Below are 16333 nucleotides of genomic sequence, written 5' to 3'. Positions count from 1 at the left end.
AGGAGCCTCCAGTGGGGCTACGTGCCCATTCCACCAGGGCGACGGCAGCCACTACTGCCTTGGAAAGGAGAGTTCCTCTGACATCTGTCAGGCAGCTACGTTGGCATCACTGCACACGTTTACCAAACACTACTGCCTGGACAGCCAAGTCCGGAGAGGCTGCTTCTCATCCAGGGTATACTCTTCAATAGTCATAATCTATGAATAATCCCCACCCATGTGCAGGATCCCGGAGCGCATAGAAAATATACGTGTGTGTTTGTGTATACACACATATACATGCAGCATAAAATATTTCCAAAATGGCAAAAATGCTGAAATTACATAGGTTTGCATAGTAGCACCTATACTTTCCCAACCCCTAAGGAAAAGAGAAAGCGGTAAACAATTGTCATACAGCAATGCTTTATTGCCATAGAGAACTTGTAATTGCAGGCATTTGCCAGTAGGTTGCAGTAGAGTACTAGGAAACAAAGAAACTGACACCTTGCCTTTAAGGCATTCAAGTAGGGGCACTGTGCCTTTAAGACCTGCAGGAGACCCCTTGCTCCCATGATGCACCACAGGTGGCAGTTAGGTCAGTTTTTTTTCCGGCTCCTTCTGCAAGGATCCTGGAGCTTGAGCTCTTCAAGTGATTGAATTTGTGTTTTTCTCAGAAAATTCAACATTGCCTGACTCAACAGCTTATTCTACTGGTTTAATGGTTTTGCCATACATTTTTCCTGTCAGAATGCCAGCTTTATTCAGGAACTGCCCTTCCTGTGGCAAGATGGCACTGGCAGACCCACTCTCCTTGTGTATTGTCTTCCATCCACACTCAACTGACCAGTCCTACCACTGTCAGAAGTTTTCAAAACTGACTCTGCCCAACAGGGAACGGATAAAACTTCATGCCCAGCCGGAGAAGGACCCGAGTCGACATGGAGGTGACCATGGAGACTTCTGACCACCTTCAAGCAAATTACTCCGAAAACGGAGACATACCTTCTTTCTGGGCTCAGGAGAGGTGGTAACAGGAGATTCGCCGTCACTCTTCAGCGTCGAGGGATAAATCACCATCTCGATGAGTCGCCGACGTATGCAAGTAAGTCGGCGTCGAGGCACAGCACTTCGGTTTCGAAGGCTGTGGGACCAAGAGGCTTAGAGAGTCTGTCGAGGCTTCTGTCGACACTCTCTCTTTTGAGGGGGTCAGCGTCGAGAGTCATGACGGCGAGTACTTGGCCGCAAGTTGGTGTGTCGACATCAAGAGCGTTGTCTAGGTCCCACTGCTAGACGTCAAGAAGGTCGTCACAAACACAGCGTCGCGGGAGATTGACGTCAAGGTCCCCAGGTCGACGTTTAAGGTAGACGTCTAGGTCCCCAGACCGACATGTAAGGTCGCCGTCTAGGTCCCCACATCGGCGTCTATGCCACCGGCGAGAGAGGGACGGCGTTCCGATAGTCCATCAGCTCAGTCGACACCGATGGTAACCCAGACTTCGTCGACGTCTAGGCATTCGACGCAGAGGGATAAAACTACCGCGGCAGCAGGGGAAACTCAGCATGCATTAAAGTCCAGGTGCCAGTCATCATCCCCTGGACTGCATATTGTGCTGATCTCCCAGACCTGGAGAGAAGAGGGCGTATAGTCTGTCACCTCACTGGCTGCAAGGTGTTGGGACAGGCGACCGCTGGAGTCGGGGCTCGGACTATTCTCGCACGTATTCGCCTTCCAGTGCCTCTGCTCAGAGAACCGTCCCGGCATGATCACCCAAACCTTCCCCCAGAAGACCGAGATCATCTCCCATGCCCAGGTCTCCTTTTGTGCGCTGGTCTTGATTCAGGGGTCGCCAGGGCTCTCATCACGACTGTCCTCATAAAAGACGCAGGAGATCACCTACATGGTCATCCTCCACGAGGTCCTTGGTCCGCGACTATTCTCCGACCTTATCTGCCACACCTCCACTGCGGGTGTCTCCTATTGATAACATCGCAACGTTCACTGATGTGCTGGTTTGGGGTATGACAAAGTTGAACATTACTTTGCATACCTCTGTGGTTCCAACGTCCGTCATCTTCGACACCTTACACCACCGTACAGCACCTAGACCGCTGCTTCCTCTGGTACCAGGATTCTTGGAACCAGCTATGGCGACTTTCCTCACCCCTGCTATAGTGGGTTCGATCCCTTCCAGAATTGCCACAAAGTTCACAGCACCAGCTGAGGATCCCTTGTTTCTCAGAACAGACCCACCAGCAGACTGCCATAGTAGCGGCAGCCATAATCTCACTCAGCGTCTGCTCCCGATCCCTTGTTTCTCATAACAGACCCACCAGCAGACTGTCATAGTAGCGGCAGCCATGAAATCTCACTCAGCGTCTGCTCCCTCCTCTGTTCCCCTTGAGAAGGACAGTAAACACATGGACTCCTATGGCAGGAAGATGTGCAATACTTCGGCTTCTTACATGAAGATTGCAAGGGCCTCCGCTCTTATCGGACGATATGATAGGTCTCTTTAGGATTCCCTGACCAGGTTCACTGAAAAGCTCCCCAATGAAGACAGGCAGGACTTCAGCGAAATTTTGCTGGAAGGTGGGCTCGTAGCCAACCAAGTGATAAGTGCTGCAGCGGATGCTTCAGACCTCACCGCTCATGGTTACTCCCATGGCGTCTGTTCACAGCACTCGGTCTGGCTGCACCTCACAGGCCTCAAGCCTGATGCCCAGAAGAAAATCTTGAATCTCCAGTTTAATGGGTCCTCTTTGTTTGGGGCTCACGCCGATGAGGAAATGAATAAAATGAAGACCGAGCTGGACACTGTCAAGGCTGTTTGCCAGGAGAAGCGCAAAGAATTCCGCAAACTTTTTCGTCAGGGCGACAAACATTCCTTCCAGCAGAGGTTTCAAACCCCTCAGTGGTCCTCCCAGAACCAACAGAGGTTCCAGTTCTTCCAGAGGCGCCCTGGAAGAGGTAGAGGCAATAACAAGCAGCAGTCCACCTCTAAGCAGCCTCCCAAGCAGTGAGTCGTTGCTTCCTCCGCACCCGTTCACCACACTGGTAGGAGGAAGTCTAATGTTTCACCTGGAAGAGTGGAAAACCATAACAAGAGACAAATGGGTGCTGAATATTGTGCAGCATGGCTACTTGCTGAGTTTTAAGTCTCCTCCCCAAGTGCCCCCCAGTTCATGTGCCTCCCTCAACTTCAAAGTTGACTTTTACAACACGAAGTATCCACCCTTCTCGCCAAGAAGGCCATAGAGGAGGTCCAGCCCCTCCAAAGAAATCGGGGGGTGTATTCCCGCTACTTCCTAGTCCAAAAGCGAGGAGTAGCCAAAGAGTACAGACCTATCCTCGACCTGCGCCTGCTGAACAGGTTTATAAGAAAGGAGAAATTTCATATGCTAGCACTGCATCAAATCTTTCTGCACCCTCACCAGGGAGACTGGAAGTGCGCCATCGACCTGCAGGACGCCTACTTTCACATACCTGTCTCAGTGAAACATCGAACATTTCTCAGGTTTCAGATCTCTCGTCACCACTACCAGCGCAGAGTGCTTCTGTTCTGCCTCAAATCTGCCCCGCGGAGATTCTCCAAGTGCATGGGGGTGGTGGCTGCCTTCCTCCGCAGACGGAAGATATTAGTCCTACTTCAAAGCCATCTCTCGTACTACCTCAACCTGCTTCATTCCTTGGGGTTGCAAGTCAATTACAAAAAGTCTGTCCTCAACCCCACCCGTCGGATACACTATCTGGGCGCCTCCCTGGACTCCGCAGAGGCAAGCGTTTGTCCTTCGGAGAAGAGGTTGTCATCAATGCTTCTCAAGTGCCGGACCCTTCTTGACACACAAAGTCCTACAGACAGGCAAGTGTGTTCACTACTGGAATCTATGACCTTGTGCATCTAAATTGTGCCCAGTGCACGCCCTCACATGCGGCCTCTGCAACAGGCACTTGAGGATCAATGGTCTCAGGTCAGGTCACTGGGAAGATCGTGTCTCTCTTCACCAAGCTGCCAGAGACTCCATCAGATGGTGGATGAACTGCTCTCACCTGCTACAAGGGGTTTAGTTTCATCAGATGCCTCCAACGCAGACAGTAGTCACAGATGCCTCACTACAGGGCTGGGGAGCTCATATGGTCCAGCTTCAGGTACAAGGTCTCTGGTCCGAGACGGACAGAAGTTATCACATCAACTTCTTGGAGCTACGGGCGGTCCATCTGGCGCTCAAGTCCCTGTACCCTTCTCTTCAGTCCAGTCACATCAAAGTTCAGACCGACAACACAACAACTATGTTCTATCTAAACAAACAAGGAGGTACCAGGTCACAAGTCCTGTCTCTGGAGGCTCAATCCATTTGGCAGTGGCTTCTGGTGTGAGGTCTTTCAATCGTTGGTCTACCTTCCAGGCACCCTGAATGTTCAGGCAGAATGCCTAAGCAGAGACTTCGTAGAAGCGCACGACTGGGTGCTCAATAAAGAAGTCGCCTAGGAAGTCTTTCGGCAATGGGGAGTGCCAGACATCGATCTGTTCGCAGGCATGGCAAACGCGAAATGCCCAGTCTTCGCATCCAGATACCCTCAGCAGGGATAACTGGGGAATGGTCTTTTGATCAGCTGGTTGCAGACCTTGCTGTACGCTTTTCCTCCGCTCCCTCTGATCCCGGCAGTCATCCAGAAGTTCTACAGGACCAACACCATGATCATGAAAGTTCCAGAGTAGCCACGCCAGTGGTGGTACCCGGATGTCATCCAACTGTCAGAGGTTCCTCACCGGAGGCTGCCCTGCCACCCGGACTTGCTGACCAAGAACGAGGGGAGGGTTTTATCCCAACCTCCCTTCCCTTGGGCTGACTGCATGGCTCCTGAGGTCCTCCAGTACACCACCTAGACCTTTCAGCTGACTGTATGGACATTCTTATAGAAGCAAAGTGCCCTCCACCAGAAAGTCCTATGCTTTCAAGTGGAAGAGTTTTTTTCCTTTGGTGTAAGGACAAAGCTCTTGATACGACTCCAGGTCAGGAGTAGGTGATTCTTCCTTACTTACTGCACTTGGCTAGGTGAGGCCTGAAGTACCCCTCCATCAGGTTCCGCTTAGCTGCTATCACAGCGTGTAGGAAATCCCCTACCAGACCTCTTTCTTCAAAATGCCTGTGGTCAAAGATTTCCTAGAGGGGCTAAAGAAAGTGTTTTCCACCAGTGGTCCGTCCACAGCAGGATACTGATAATGATGCGGATGTGAACTAGGACACTGATCAGGAGGTGGATAACGTCCTCACAGATTGGGATGATTATAGAGCACAAACACCATCTACGCCGCCTTTGCCTTCCCCGCCGGTGGACATCGGAAGCTTTCATAATCTAATGGTACGAGCTGCCAAACGTTTCCATTTAACCCTGGAGATGCAGCAAACTGATTGCTTCCTCTATGATTTCAAAGATCAAACCCTCAAGCAAACCCATACCATCCCAATTATTGATTTTATTTGGGAGGAATGTCTCAAACTTATGGCACAACCAAATTCCATCCCTGCTGTCTTGCCACGTCTGGATTCCGTCGTAACGCAGGCTGCCCAGAAACGTTCGAGAAATCCAGCCACTCCACTGACCTCTCATCCGGACCAGGAAGGGCGCCGATTAGACTCTATCTGCAAAAAATTCACCACCATGGCTGCCACAACGGTCAGAGCGGCCAACTCCCTGGCCATACATTGGAAGATATGACCGCCAGATGTGGTCTGAAATCACAGCCCTGATTGACCAGCTCCCGGATTCCGTCGGAACCGAGGCCCGAACGATAGTCCAAGAAGGAGAGAATCTCTTCTGAGATTGACTGCGCTGTTGACATCTTTGCCAGGGTTCAGATAGCTTGCTGGAGCTGCTGTTTTACGACACCAGGGCTGGCTCAAATCTACGGCTTTTCACCCTGAGGTGCAGGCGAGAATTCTTGACTTGCCATACGATGGGGATTTCCTGTTTGGCAAGCATGTCGACGAGGCTCAGGAAGCCATTAAGGACACAGATACTTCTGGTGCCTTAGGGAACCTTCAGTACAGGAAGCGGCCTTTTCGAGGAGCACGTGGCAGAGGCAGTTCTTCCAATTTTCGTGGCTCCTCCCAATATCGCTCCTATGCCGACAAAGATAAAGCTACCAATCCCAAAATCGTCAAGCCGATTTAAGACCCTATCAGAAATAATAATTACAGGGGGGCAAACGCCTCCTAAAAGCAGTGACTTCCCCAGCAACAAGTGTTCTCTGACTCTGAAGATTGGAGGTCGAATCTCCCACAACTTCTTACATTCGTCTCAGATCACCTCGGATCGTTGTGTCCTAGACGTCCTCTCGAAAGGACATGTTCTTGAGTTTACAAAATTTCCACCCACCCGTCCACCTTCTGGTCACCCCCCCCACCCCCCCACCTCATTTAAAAGATCTGTTGGCTCAAGTCAAGATCCTGATACAAAAAGGGGCTGTCGAAGGGGTTCCTTGAGCACAACAGGGCTGGGGCTTTTATTCCTGCTTCTTTTTTAATCAAGAAAGTCAGGAGAGTGGCGCCCCATTCTGGACTTACGACCCCTCAACAAATTCATCAAATTACAAACTTTCCGAATGTTGACTCTACTGGAAATTTTACAATACCCCAACCCCGGAGAGTTCCTCTCCACTATCGACCTCAAAGACGCATATTTTCATGTGCCAATACATCACAAACACAGAAAATATCTTTGCTTTACTGTCGGATCGAAGCACTTCCAATTCAAAGTACTGCTTTTCGGCCTTCAATCAGCGCTGAGAGTCCTCACAAAAATCATGGCTCCAGTCGCAGCTTTCCTTCGCCTACAAGGCATTCAATTTTACCCTTATCTGGACGATTGTCTAATAAAAGCATAGACACGTCAAACAGCAATACAGCATACTCAAACTTGCCTGTCACTTTTCCGCACCATGGGCCTTTCTGTCAATCGGGAAAAGTCTCATCTTCGACCCTCACAACAGAGAATCTTTCTAGGAGCCTTAGTCGATTCTCGTCTGGCACAGGTGTTTGTATCACAGGAGCGATAACTCCACATACTCAAGATGGTCGCTTTGCTAAAATCAAGTCATTTTCTGTCTGGATCTTGAAATCTTTTCTGGGCATGGCCTCCTCTTGCATTCCTCTGATTCCGCACTGCAGACTCCACATGAGTCATACAGGAGGAAGTGGACAAACAATGGAAACAAGTCTCTGGGTCGTTCAAATGCAAACTCTACCTGACCCTCTGCATTCAAACAGCTTAGGAATGGTAGGCTCACCTTCCAAATATCGCCGCAGGTCGGCCCTTCCGGGAAACAACTCCTACGCTTACCCTCACAACGGATGCTTTCTTGGAGGGTTGGGGGGGCACACCTCCATGGACTGTCAGTCAAGGGCAAATGGAATGCATCTCAACGCACATGGCATATCCATCGTCTAGAACTCTTGGCCATCTTCCTTACCCTGAAATCTTTCCGGATGCTGATAAAAGGCCACTCGCTGCTGGTGCGGACAGACAACACCACCAGCATCCACTACCTCAACAAGCAGGGAGGTATGAGGTCTCTTCTGCTTTCCAAGCAGGCACAAGAAATCTGGAATTGGGCGATTCAACACAGTTCACCTGACTGCAGTTCACGTGCCGGGCGTCTCCAACACTCTTGCTGATTGTCTCAGCAGATCTCTGGCGGACAATCAAGAGTGGGAACTCCACCAATCCACTCTGGAGTACATCTTTCACCAGTGGGGCCATCCACAGATGGATCTGTTTGCGACCCCCAACCAACCGCAAATGCCTACGCTTTGCAAGTCGGCATCCCAACAGAGTCTAGCAGGAATGCGTTTTCGATCAATTGGTCGAGCAAATTAGTCTCCGCTTTTCTCCCACTCCCTCTCGTTCCGCGCCTGCTGCACAGGATGAAGCTTCAACCATGCCATGTCATACTGATTGTGCCCAGGTGGCCACGTCGCCCGTGGTTCTCAGACCTCCTTCTGTTGTCTCAGTGCGATCCGATACCTCTTCGCCCTCTGCCTCACATGCTCACCATGAACAAGGGGCGGATTTGCCATCTGGATCCGGCATATCTCCAACTGCATGCTTGGAACCTGAACACAATGAGTTTGCAGGTCTGAATATCACTCCGGAGTGCAGGAAGGTGCTGGCTCATGCTTGTGCTCCTTCCACCATCAAAACATATCAATTGAAATGGAAGCGTTTTTTGTGTTTGGTGTCGCAAGGAAGCCCTTGATCCAATGCACGCCAAGCTGGAGCAAATCCTGCCTTTTTTCTTATCTCTAGCAAAGTCAGGACTTTCACATTCCACTCTTAAAGTCTTTCTGGCAGCGATTTCCCACTTTCGGCATGATGGCACCACCTCCCTGTATTCCTCTCATTCGACAGTTCTTCATAGGCCTTTTTCGAATGTATCCGCCCATATGTTGTTCGCCGCCTTCTTGGCGCCTAAATCTGGTTTTATCTCCGCTCCTCCTACCTCCTTTTGAGCCCATCCATTCAGTGGACTTAAAATTCCTCATGTGGAAGGTGGCTCTTCTACTCGTGCTTACATCATCAAGGCAAGTAAGTGACATCCAAGCGTTCACGATACAACCTCAATTTCTTCAATTCACTAAAGACACTTACTTTACGGACAAATCCAAAATTCATTCCCAAAGTTCCTTCGGATATCCATCTGAATGAGGCTGTCCTTCTCAGAACTTTCTTCCCCAACCCTCAGTCTCCTGCTGAGTGTTCTCTCATTCCTTGGATTTATGTTGCCTGAAATTCTACATCCAGCGCACCTCTCCTTTTCGGAAATCAGACTAGCTCTTTGTAGCCTATGGCTGAGTTTGTAAATGACAGGCAGTCACTAAACAATCTATTACTAGATGGATTTTTTCTGCCATTTCTTTCTGGCATTGCCAGGCCGGAAAGCCTCTCTGCTCCGGTGCAAACACACTCGACCAGGGCTGTGGCATAATCTACCGCCCTCTTTGCTGGAGTGCCTCTGCGCCAGAGCTGCAACGTGGTCGAGCAGACACACGTTTACGAGGCACTACTGTCTGGAATCGGCGGACGCTGCAGATGCTGCTGTGGGTCAAGCTGTGTTACGAAATCTTTTAACTAAGGCGAGCCTCTGTTGCTTCCCGCCTCCTGTCATAAAAGGTTTTGCCATATGTCTAAATGTATGCTATATAACTCATATTATGGTTGTACTTACTTGGTTTTGGAATGCCTTTTATGACTCATATATTACTTTACTGCTTTCTATTCTTATTCAAGCATGGGAATCTATGAAAGACACTTCAATACTGGAGAAGAACATTAGTTACTTACCTGTAAACTGTGGTTATCCAGTATTATGGGTGTCTTTCATAGATTCACATGCCTGAATCATTCCCCGTCGTCGAGTCTCGAGTACATAGAAAAGTAATGTCCTATAGACATATATAGAGAGAATTAGGCCTAAGGGCCTCACCTTAGTAGCCTATCTATGTCCTTTTGTAAAAAGGACCAAACTCTAGAAGAGAGCCAATCAGCTAACACCTCCCTCTAGAACCTTCCTGTCAGGAGCCTAAGTCTCTCAGATTTTCTACCGCACGTTGTGCTAAGGAAGTCTCCACCTGAGTTCTCCTCAGGTTTCCTTACTATAGCTTCTTTCTTCACAGATTTGGATTATTTTCTTCACAACTGATTATGGCTGATGTTCAGAAGAGGGGTCTCTTCAGAGAATGTACTTCTTGTGGGAAAAAGGGGTTACATATTGAAGATCAGCCCAAGACATGCTTGTATTGCCTGTATCCGGACCATTCAGCAAAAGTCTGCAAATTTTGTAGAACTTTTTCTACTAAAACGCTGAAAGACAGAGAAGGACGTCTTTTACTCTGGCTGAACAGGCTCAAGACAAGTGACAATCTGGAGTCGGAGGAGGAGGATGAGTACTCTTCGGTCTCCTCACAGCTGTCTTTAAAAAGGCCAAGGGTGGCTTCCCCAAGCCCTACAGACGCTCTTCCAAAGAAGCCCGCAAATAAGTCTTCAGAGGTAAAGTCTTCAGCGTCTGAGAAGGAGGTTCACACCTTCAAAAAGCCGGCGCCGTCGTCGACGCCCTCGTCTGTGCATAGGAAGACTGTCTCGTCTGTCTCGAAGTCGACGACCGTATCGACTACGTCAGCATCGTCGGCGTTTTCGTCATCGACAACTACACCTTCGTCGACGTCGGGTAAGCCTTTGTCGTCTCATTATTAAGAAATTGTCAATGACGGCGTCGTCAGTGTCGACGACGAGAACAGCGCAGTCGACGCCTGTGCAGTCGACAAAGCCCTCATCGTCGACGAGTGTGCCGTCTGCTAAATTCTAATCGTCGTCGAGTGTATAGTCGACTAAGTCATCGTCGACGAGTACCGTCTATAAGGAATCTACGACAAAAAAGATAGTGGACAGTGCCATCGTCGACGAGAGTATAGTCGACAAAGTCATCGTCTACGTCAACATCGACAACGAAAGCCACGACAGGCATACCGTCAGCGGCACAGTCGACTAGGACATCGTCGACGCCACAATGGAAGCAATCTCAGACGATCGACGATTCCACAGTCGATGAGACAGACACAAGATCTACTCTCCGTAGACGATAAATCGTCTAGAATCCGATCGAGTCCTTCAATGGAAATTACACCTGAATTGACGTCCCCAAGTAGGGTGCAAAGATTACCACAGGCTCGTCTCCTACAAGATGAGGAATCGGAAGAGGATAGCACACAGGCTACCAGTCAGTCTCACCTAGTGGTCAAATGCCTAAGTACGGATGAAGAGGACAATGATGTTGAAATTACCCAGGAGCATAATGTTCAGGCACAGGTTCAGACTCTGGTTACGCCCATGGTATGTTTACCAGCGTCTATTGTGTCTGATTTAAGGTTCTTAATAGAGGACTATAAACAACGATTTCCTGAGTCCTCGGCTCCAGCGGATAGGCAGGTTCCACAGTATGATGGAGAGAGCAGCCAAAAAGTTTCTCATAACGATGGAGTCTCGGGAAACAGATTGTTTCCTTTACGATTTTAAGGAGCCACTTAGGAAGACAACTAAATCAATTCCCATCATTGAATACATATGGAAAGAGGGTCTACAATTGATGCAGACACCAGCCTCAGTTTCTACGGTGGTTTCAAGATTAGAGAAAAAATATAAGCCCCCAACATCGGCGCCAGCCTGTTTTACAGGGCACCCCAAACCAGACTCTGTGGTTACACAGGCGGCGCAGAAAAATCCCAGAAATCACTCTTCACCGATAACAGCCCCGCCAGATAAGGAGGGCAGGAAGCTGGATAACATCGGAAAACTATTCTCAACCACATCGGCAATGACTATCAAGTTGGCAAATTCTATGGCGCTGCTAGGAAGATATAATAGACAATTATGGGCAGACATTGCTCCGTATCTGTCTGAACTGCCGGACGACACGAAGGAGGAGGTTCAAGCTCTGCTCCTAGAAGGTCAGTCTTCGGCCTCTGAATTAATAGACTGTGCTCTGGATGTTGCAATGACTGGTTTCAGACAACTAGCAGGAGCAGCTGTATTGCGAAGGCAGGGATGGCTCCAGTCTACCTCATTCAGACAGGAGGTGCAGTCTAAAATCCTAGACATGCCATATGATGGACAACAACTGTTTGGCGCAAAGATTGATGAAGCGCTACAAACTATAAAGGACACGGATACAGCGAGAGCACTTGGCACGCTGCAATTTAAAAAACAGTCCTTTCGAGCGAACAGAGGCAGAGGACAATCCCCTTACAGAGGCAATTATCAAAATAGATCCTCATATTCTTATGGCCACGGCAAGTCGCAGTACCAGCCGCGCCAACCGAACAGGCAGTCCTCCTTTGGAAACTCCAACTTTAGAGGAAAGACCCAACGAAAGCCAGCTGGCAGACGCCCGTGACCTACTATTACAGCCAGTCCATCCCTCATCTCCTTCTTTGAAAATTGAAGGAAAACTGACCCATTTCCTCCAACTGGAGGAGGATAACAACGGACCAGTGGCTCCTCCAGTTAATTCGATTTGGACATTCTTTAGAGTTTGAAAGTATCCCTCCAACAACCCCTCCTCGCCCTATGCCTCGCAAGAACCTACGATTGCTTCTTCAGGAAATCTCGGTCATGCTTCGGAAAAGGGCAATAGAGCGAGTACCGTCAGCTAACCAGGGGAGAGGATTTTACTCCCGCTTCTTCCTCATTCAAAAGAAGGAAAAAAAATGGAGGCCCATTCTAGACCTCAGGGCGCTCAACACCTTCTTAAAGAAGCAATCGTTCCACATGGTCACGATTCAAGAAGTCTTGGGCCTACTGGAGGAGGGAGATTTCATGACTTCTTTGGACCTGCAGGACGCATACTTTCACGTCCCAATCCACAGGAGTCACAGGAAATTCCTAAGATTTGCAGTGGCTGGCCAACACTATCAGTTCTGTGTCCTCCCTTTTGGCCTCCAGTCTGCACCCCGAATCTTCACCAAATGATTTTCCCCGGTGGCAGCTTTCCTCAGACAGCACGGGCATCAAGTCTTCCCGTATTTGGACGACTGGCTGGTGAAGGCACCATCCTTCTCAGGCGCAACCAAATCCTCCAACGCCTGTCTCAATCTCTTCAAAACTTGGGTCTTACACTCAATCGGGAAAAATCCACCTTGCATCCCTCTCGAGTCATTACCTTCCTCTGAGCAACACTAGATACAAAAGGCTTTCCAGTCTCAGTAGAGAAAACGCAAGCTTGTCTCCCTAGCCGCATCGGTGGCTTCGAAGAAGACTTTCAGTCCGGACCTTCAAATCCCTCCTGGGCATGATGTCCTTGTGTATCCTACTCATACCGCACTGTCGGCTATGGATGCGTCCTCTCCAAGAGGCTCTGTCCAAACAGTGGACGCAGTGTATGAGAACCTTCGACCACATAAAGATCATGAGCCAGATCGTCAGGACATTGCAGTGATGGAGGTCACTCAAGAACCTCTCAAGGGTTGCCGTTCCTGCCTCACTGGAGGGTTGGGGAGCAGTCCTGCAAGAACTGCGCATCAGTGGCAGATGGTCTGAGCAGGAGACACAGCTCCATATCAACCTGCTGGAGCGGAGGGCATTCTTCCTAGCCTTGCATGCCTTCTTGCCAAGGATCAAGAACTCCCTAGTGCTAGTTGGGACCAACAACACTACGACGATGCACTACCTGAACAAACAGGGAGGGACACATTCGCTAACACTCTTGCGAATCGCAGAAGATCTGGAATTGGCTCATTCTCCACAACATATCGTTGAGGGTGGAGTACGTCCCAGGCAAGGACAATGTCATCAGATACCCTAAGCAGACGGAGGTCTTCATCTCACGAATGGGAGCTAGACACGGCGACCACCGCTCACATCTTCTCAAGGTGGGGAACACCGCAAATCGACCTATTTGCGACCCGGGAGAATGCCAAAGCTTCGCAAGTTGGCATCCCCAACCAGGGTCTCTCGGAAATGCATTTTCCATTGCATGGCGCAACATCTTTGCGTACGCATTTCCTCCATTTCCAATGATTCCCAGAGACCTCAAAGATGAAGGCGGACCCTTGCACTTTAATTCTTATAGCCCCATTCTGGCCGAGGCAACATTGGTTCACAGACCTTCATCGCCTCTCACTGCAGCCGCCAATCAGTCTACGTCAGCATCCATCTCTACTCACGATGAGCGACAAGCAGATTCAACATCCGGATCTGAAATCTCAGGTTATCGGCTTGGCTCCCGAGTACCGATAATTCTGCAAGTTAAACATTCTGCAGGATTGTAGATATCCTAGCCAGGGCACGAGCGGACATCACTAACAAGACTTATTCCCTGAAGTGGAAGTGCTTCTGCATCTGATGTGCGGACAAAGGTCTACGTCCCTTCGCTACCTCTCCAGAACAAATATTACCCTACTTGCTTCATCTGGCGCAGTCTGGCCTAGCCCACTCCTCCATAAAAGTACATTTGGCGGCGATATCACGATTTAAAAGGACACATAGAGAGCCCTCTCTCTGGTCTAGTAGACTGATAAAACAATTCCTTAAAGGTCTCTATAGATCTTTTCCTCGTCCACGAATGGTCCCTCCAACATGGCATCTAAATGTGGTTCTTAACCAACTAATGAAACACCCTTTTGAACCCATTCACAGGGCAGAACTAAAATACATTTCGTGGAAGACAGCTCTCCTCCTGGCGCTTACATCAGCAAGGAGGGTCAGTGAACTGCAGGCTCTTTCCATCCAAGACCCCTTCCTGCAGTTTAGGGATGACAGAGTAATTTTAAGGACCAATCCTAGGTTTATTCCTAAGGTTCCGTCGGACTTCCACTGAAAGGTGCCGGTGATTCTCAGATCATTCTTCCCAAATCCCAGCACCGCAGCTGAGAGATCGCTGCACTCATTGGACCTTAAAAGATGTATAACATTTTATATTGATAAAACCAAACATTTCAGGAAATCCAACCAACTTTTCATAGCCTTCAGTAGACCTAGAAAGGGTCTACCGCTATCCAAACAAAGCATCTCCAGATGGATCTCTTCGGCAATTGCCTTCTGCCACGACAGAGCCGGACATCCATTGCACTCTAAAATCAGGGCGCTCTCTACAAGAGCCATGTCGACTTCTATGGCACTATTTTCTGGAGTGCCAATTATTGACATCTGCAGGGCGGCAACATGGAAGTCGCAGCATACCTTCACCAGGCGCTACTGCCTGGATACAGAGCTGATGAAGGATGCAGCAGTGGGACAAGCAGTGTTACGCCATCTATTCCAGTGAGGTGAGCCTTCCTCCATCCCTCCATCCTTTTATGTAAGGCACATTTCTCTGTTACTGCTTCCTGTTGATATCTATTGATGGTTCATAGTTGCATGATATGTATTATCTCATGACTTGTATATGCTGTTCCATCAGAAATGTGCACAAGGTATTGCTTGCTACTCTGATTCAGGCATGTGAATCTATGAAAGACACCCATAATACTGGATAAGAAATGCGTTACTTACCTGTAACCGCAGTTATCCAGTATTGGTGTCTTTCATAGATTCACATGCGACCCACCATTCCTCCCCTTAGAGGCTCTCTTCTCCTCATGCACTCTTGGTCACTTTGGTGCTACGAAAATCTGAGGGCTTGAGCTTCTGGGAAGGTTCTAGAGGGTGCTGTTGCCTGATTGGATGGAATGTGGACTATTATAATGACTATGTTATTAAAGTGAATTCTCCCTTTAAGGCTTCTATGGGCCTTCTTTCAGTTCTATGGTACATATGTGTATGTGTATTACATTTCTTATGTATAATTATATACAATTTTTCTATGTATACATACCGCGGGACTCGCACTTCGACGACTGGGAATATTCAAGCATGTGAATCTATGAAATACACCAATGCTGGAGAACCACAGTTTACAGGTAAGTAACTAATGTTCTTCTCCCCAACACTTCCAGTGGGCTCTGGATACAGTTTCTCTGGGGGAGCTGTGGGATAGTTTTCATTCTCCATGCTGAAGAACAGCCATCTTGTGGTACAATCACACTGTCGAAGTGCACTGCTTGAGGTTCATGACTGGGAACTACTCAATAAGGATTTGCACAAGCATTGAGAGGGGGAAATTCAGAGTCCCGATTTTGAAGAAAGGGGGTTGGATGAATGTAGCAGTATTTTGATTTTATACGGGGAACAAGTAGACCCACTCCCAATTTAGATTAAGAGGAAGGACGGTTAACTTGGGTAACAATTGGTCGCCTCCAATTACTACACTTCAGACAGCCTAGAGAGTTCAGTAGCCATCCCTCCACAATTGATGTACGCACACTTGAGTGTACCCCCTTTCCAGCACAGACGTAGGCTCTGTTTGAGGTTAAAGTTAAAGATTCTTCAGTGTAAAGAGGTTTACTAGATTGTTGTGAGTAGGGAATAGTCAACTAAGGGTAGGAAACTGTAGCGTTTTACACTGTGCAAAGTTTCCTGTCCTTATGCATTGCAATAGGGCTCTTTCGTCTACCAGTTTTGTTACATTTGTTCTACTTGAACCTTTTACTGAATGGAGTAATTTTGACTAAGATTTAATGGTTTTACTTTCAAGTGTTTACTTGTGTGTACACTTACCTCTTACTATAATTTTCAGGAAGAGGAGCAAAAGATTGAAGTAACTTCTACTGGACGACCAAAACGTAGGAGTCGAAAAGTAGTAGATTATAGAGAACCTGAGGGTGATACCCCAGAGGAGATGGAGAAGTTAATCAATCAACTGCTTTTGCAGCAGGAAGCAGACCAAGAAAGGTAACTGGCTTATTATAGCAAATCATATAT

At 48.5% G+C, this 16333-nt stretch overlaps 1 protein-coding gene across 1 annotated transcript in view; it reads left to right on the top strand.

The window, feature by feature from the left end:
- Nucleotides 1-16333, top strand: part of HELLS (helicase, lymphoid specific) — a 591428-nt gene that overhangs the window by 217225 nt on the left and 357870 nt on the right. Inside the window, exon 14 of the mRNA XM_086922383.1 lies at nt 16149-16303. Coding sequence (XP_086778509.1) covers nt 16149-16303 — 155 coding nt within the window. The remainder of the gene's footprint in view (nt 1-16148; nt 16304-16333) is intronic.

Source organism: Lissotriton vulgaris, chromosome 5 (assembly GCF_964263255.1).
Source record: "Lissotriton vulgaris chromosome 5, aLisVul1.2, whole genome shotgun sequence".
In the NCBI taxonomy this organism is placed as follows: Eukaryota; Metazoa; Chordata; class Amphibia; order Caudata; family Salamandridae; genus Lissotriton; species Lissotriton vulgaris.
This window is presented reverse-complemented; position numbering and strand designations above follow the sequence as displayed.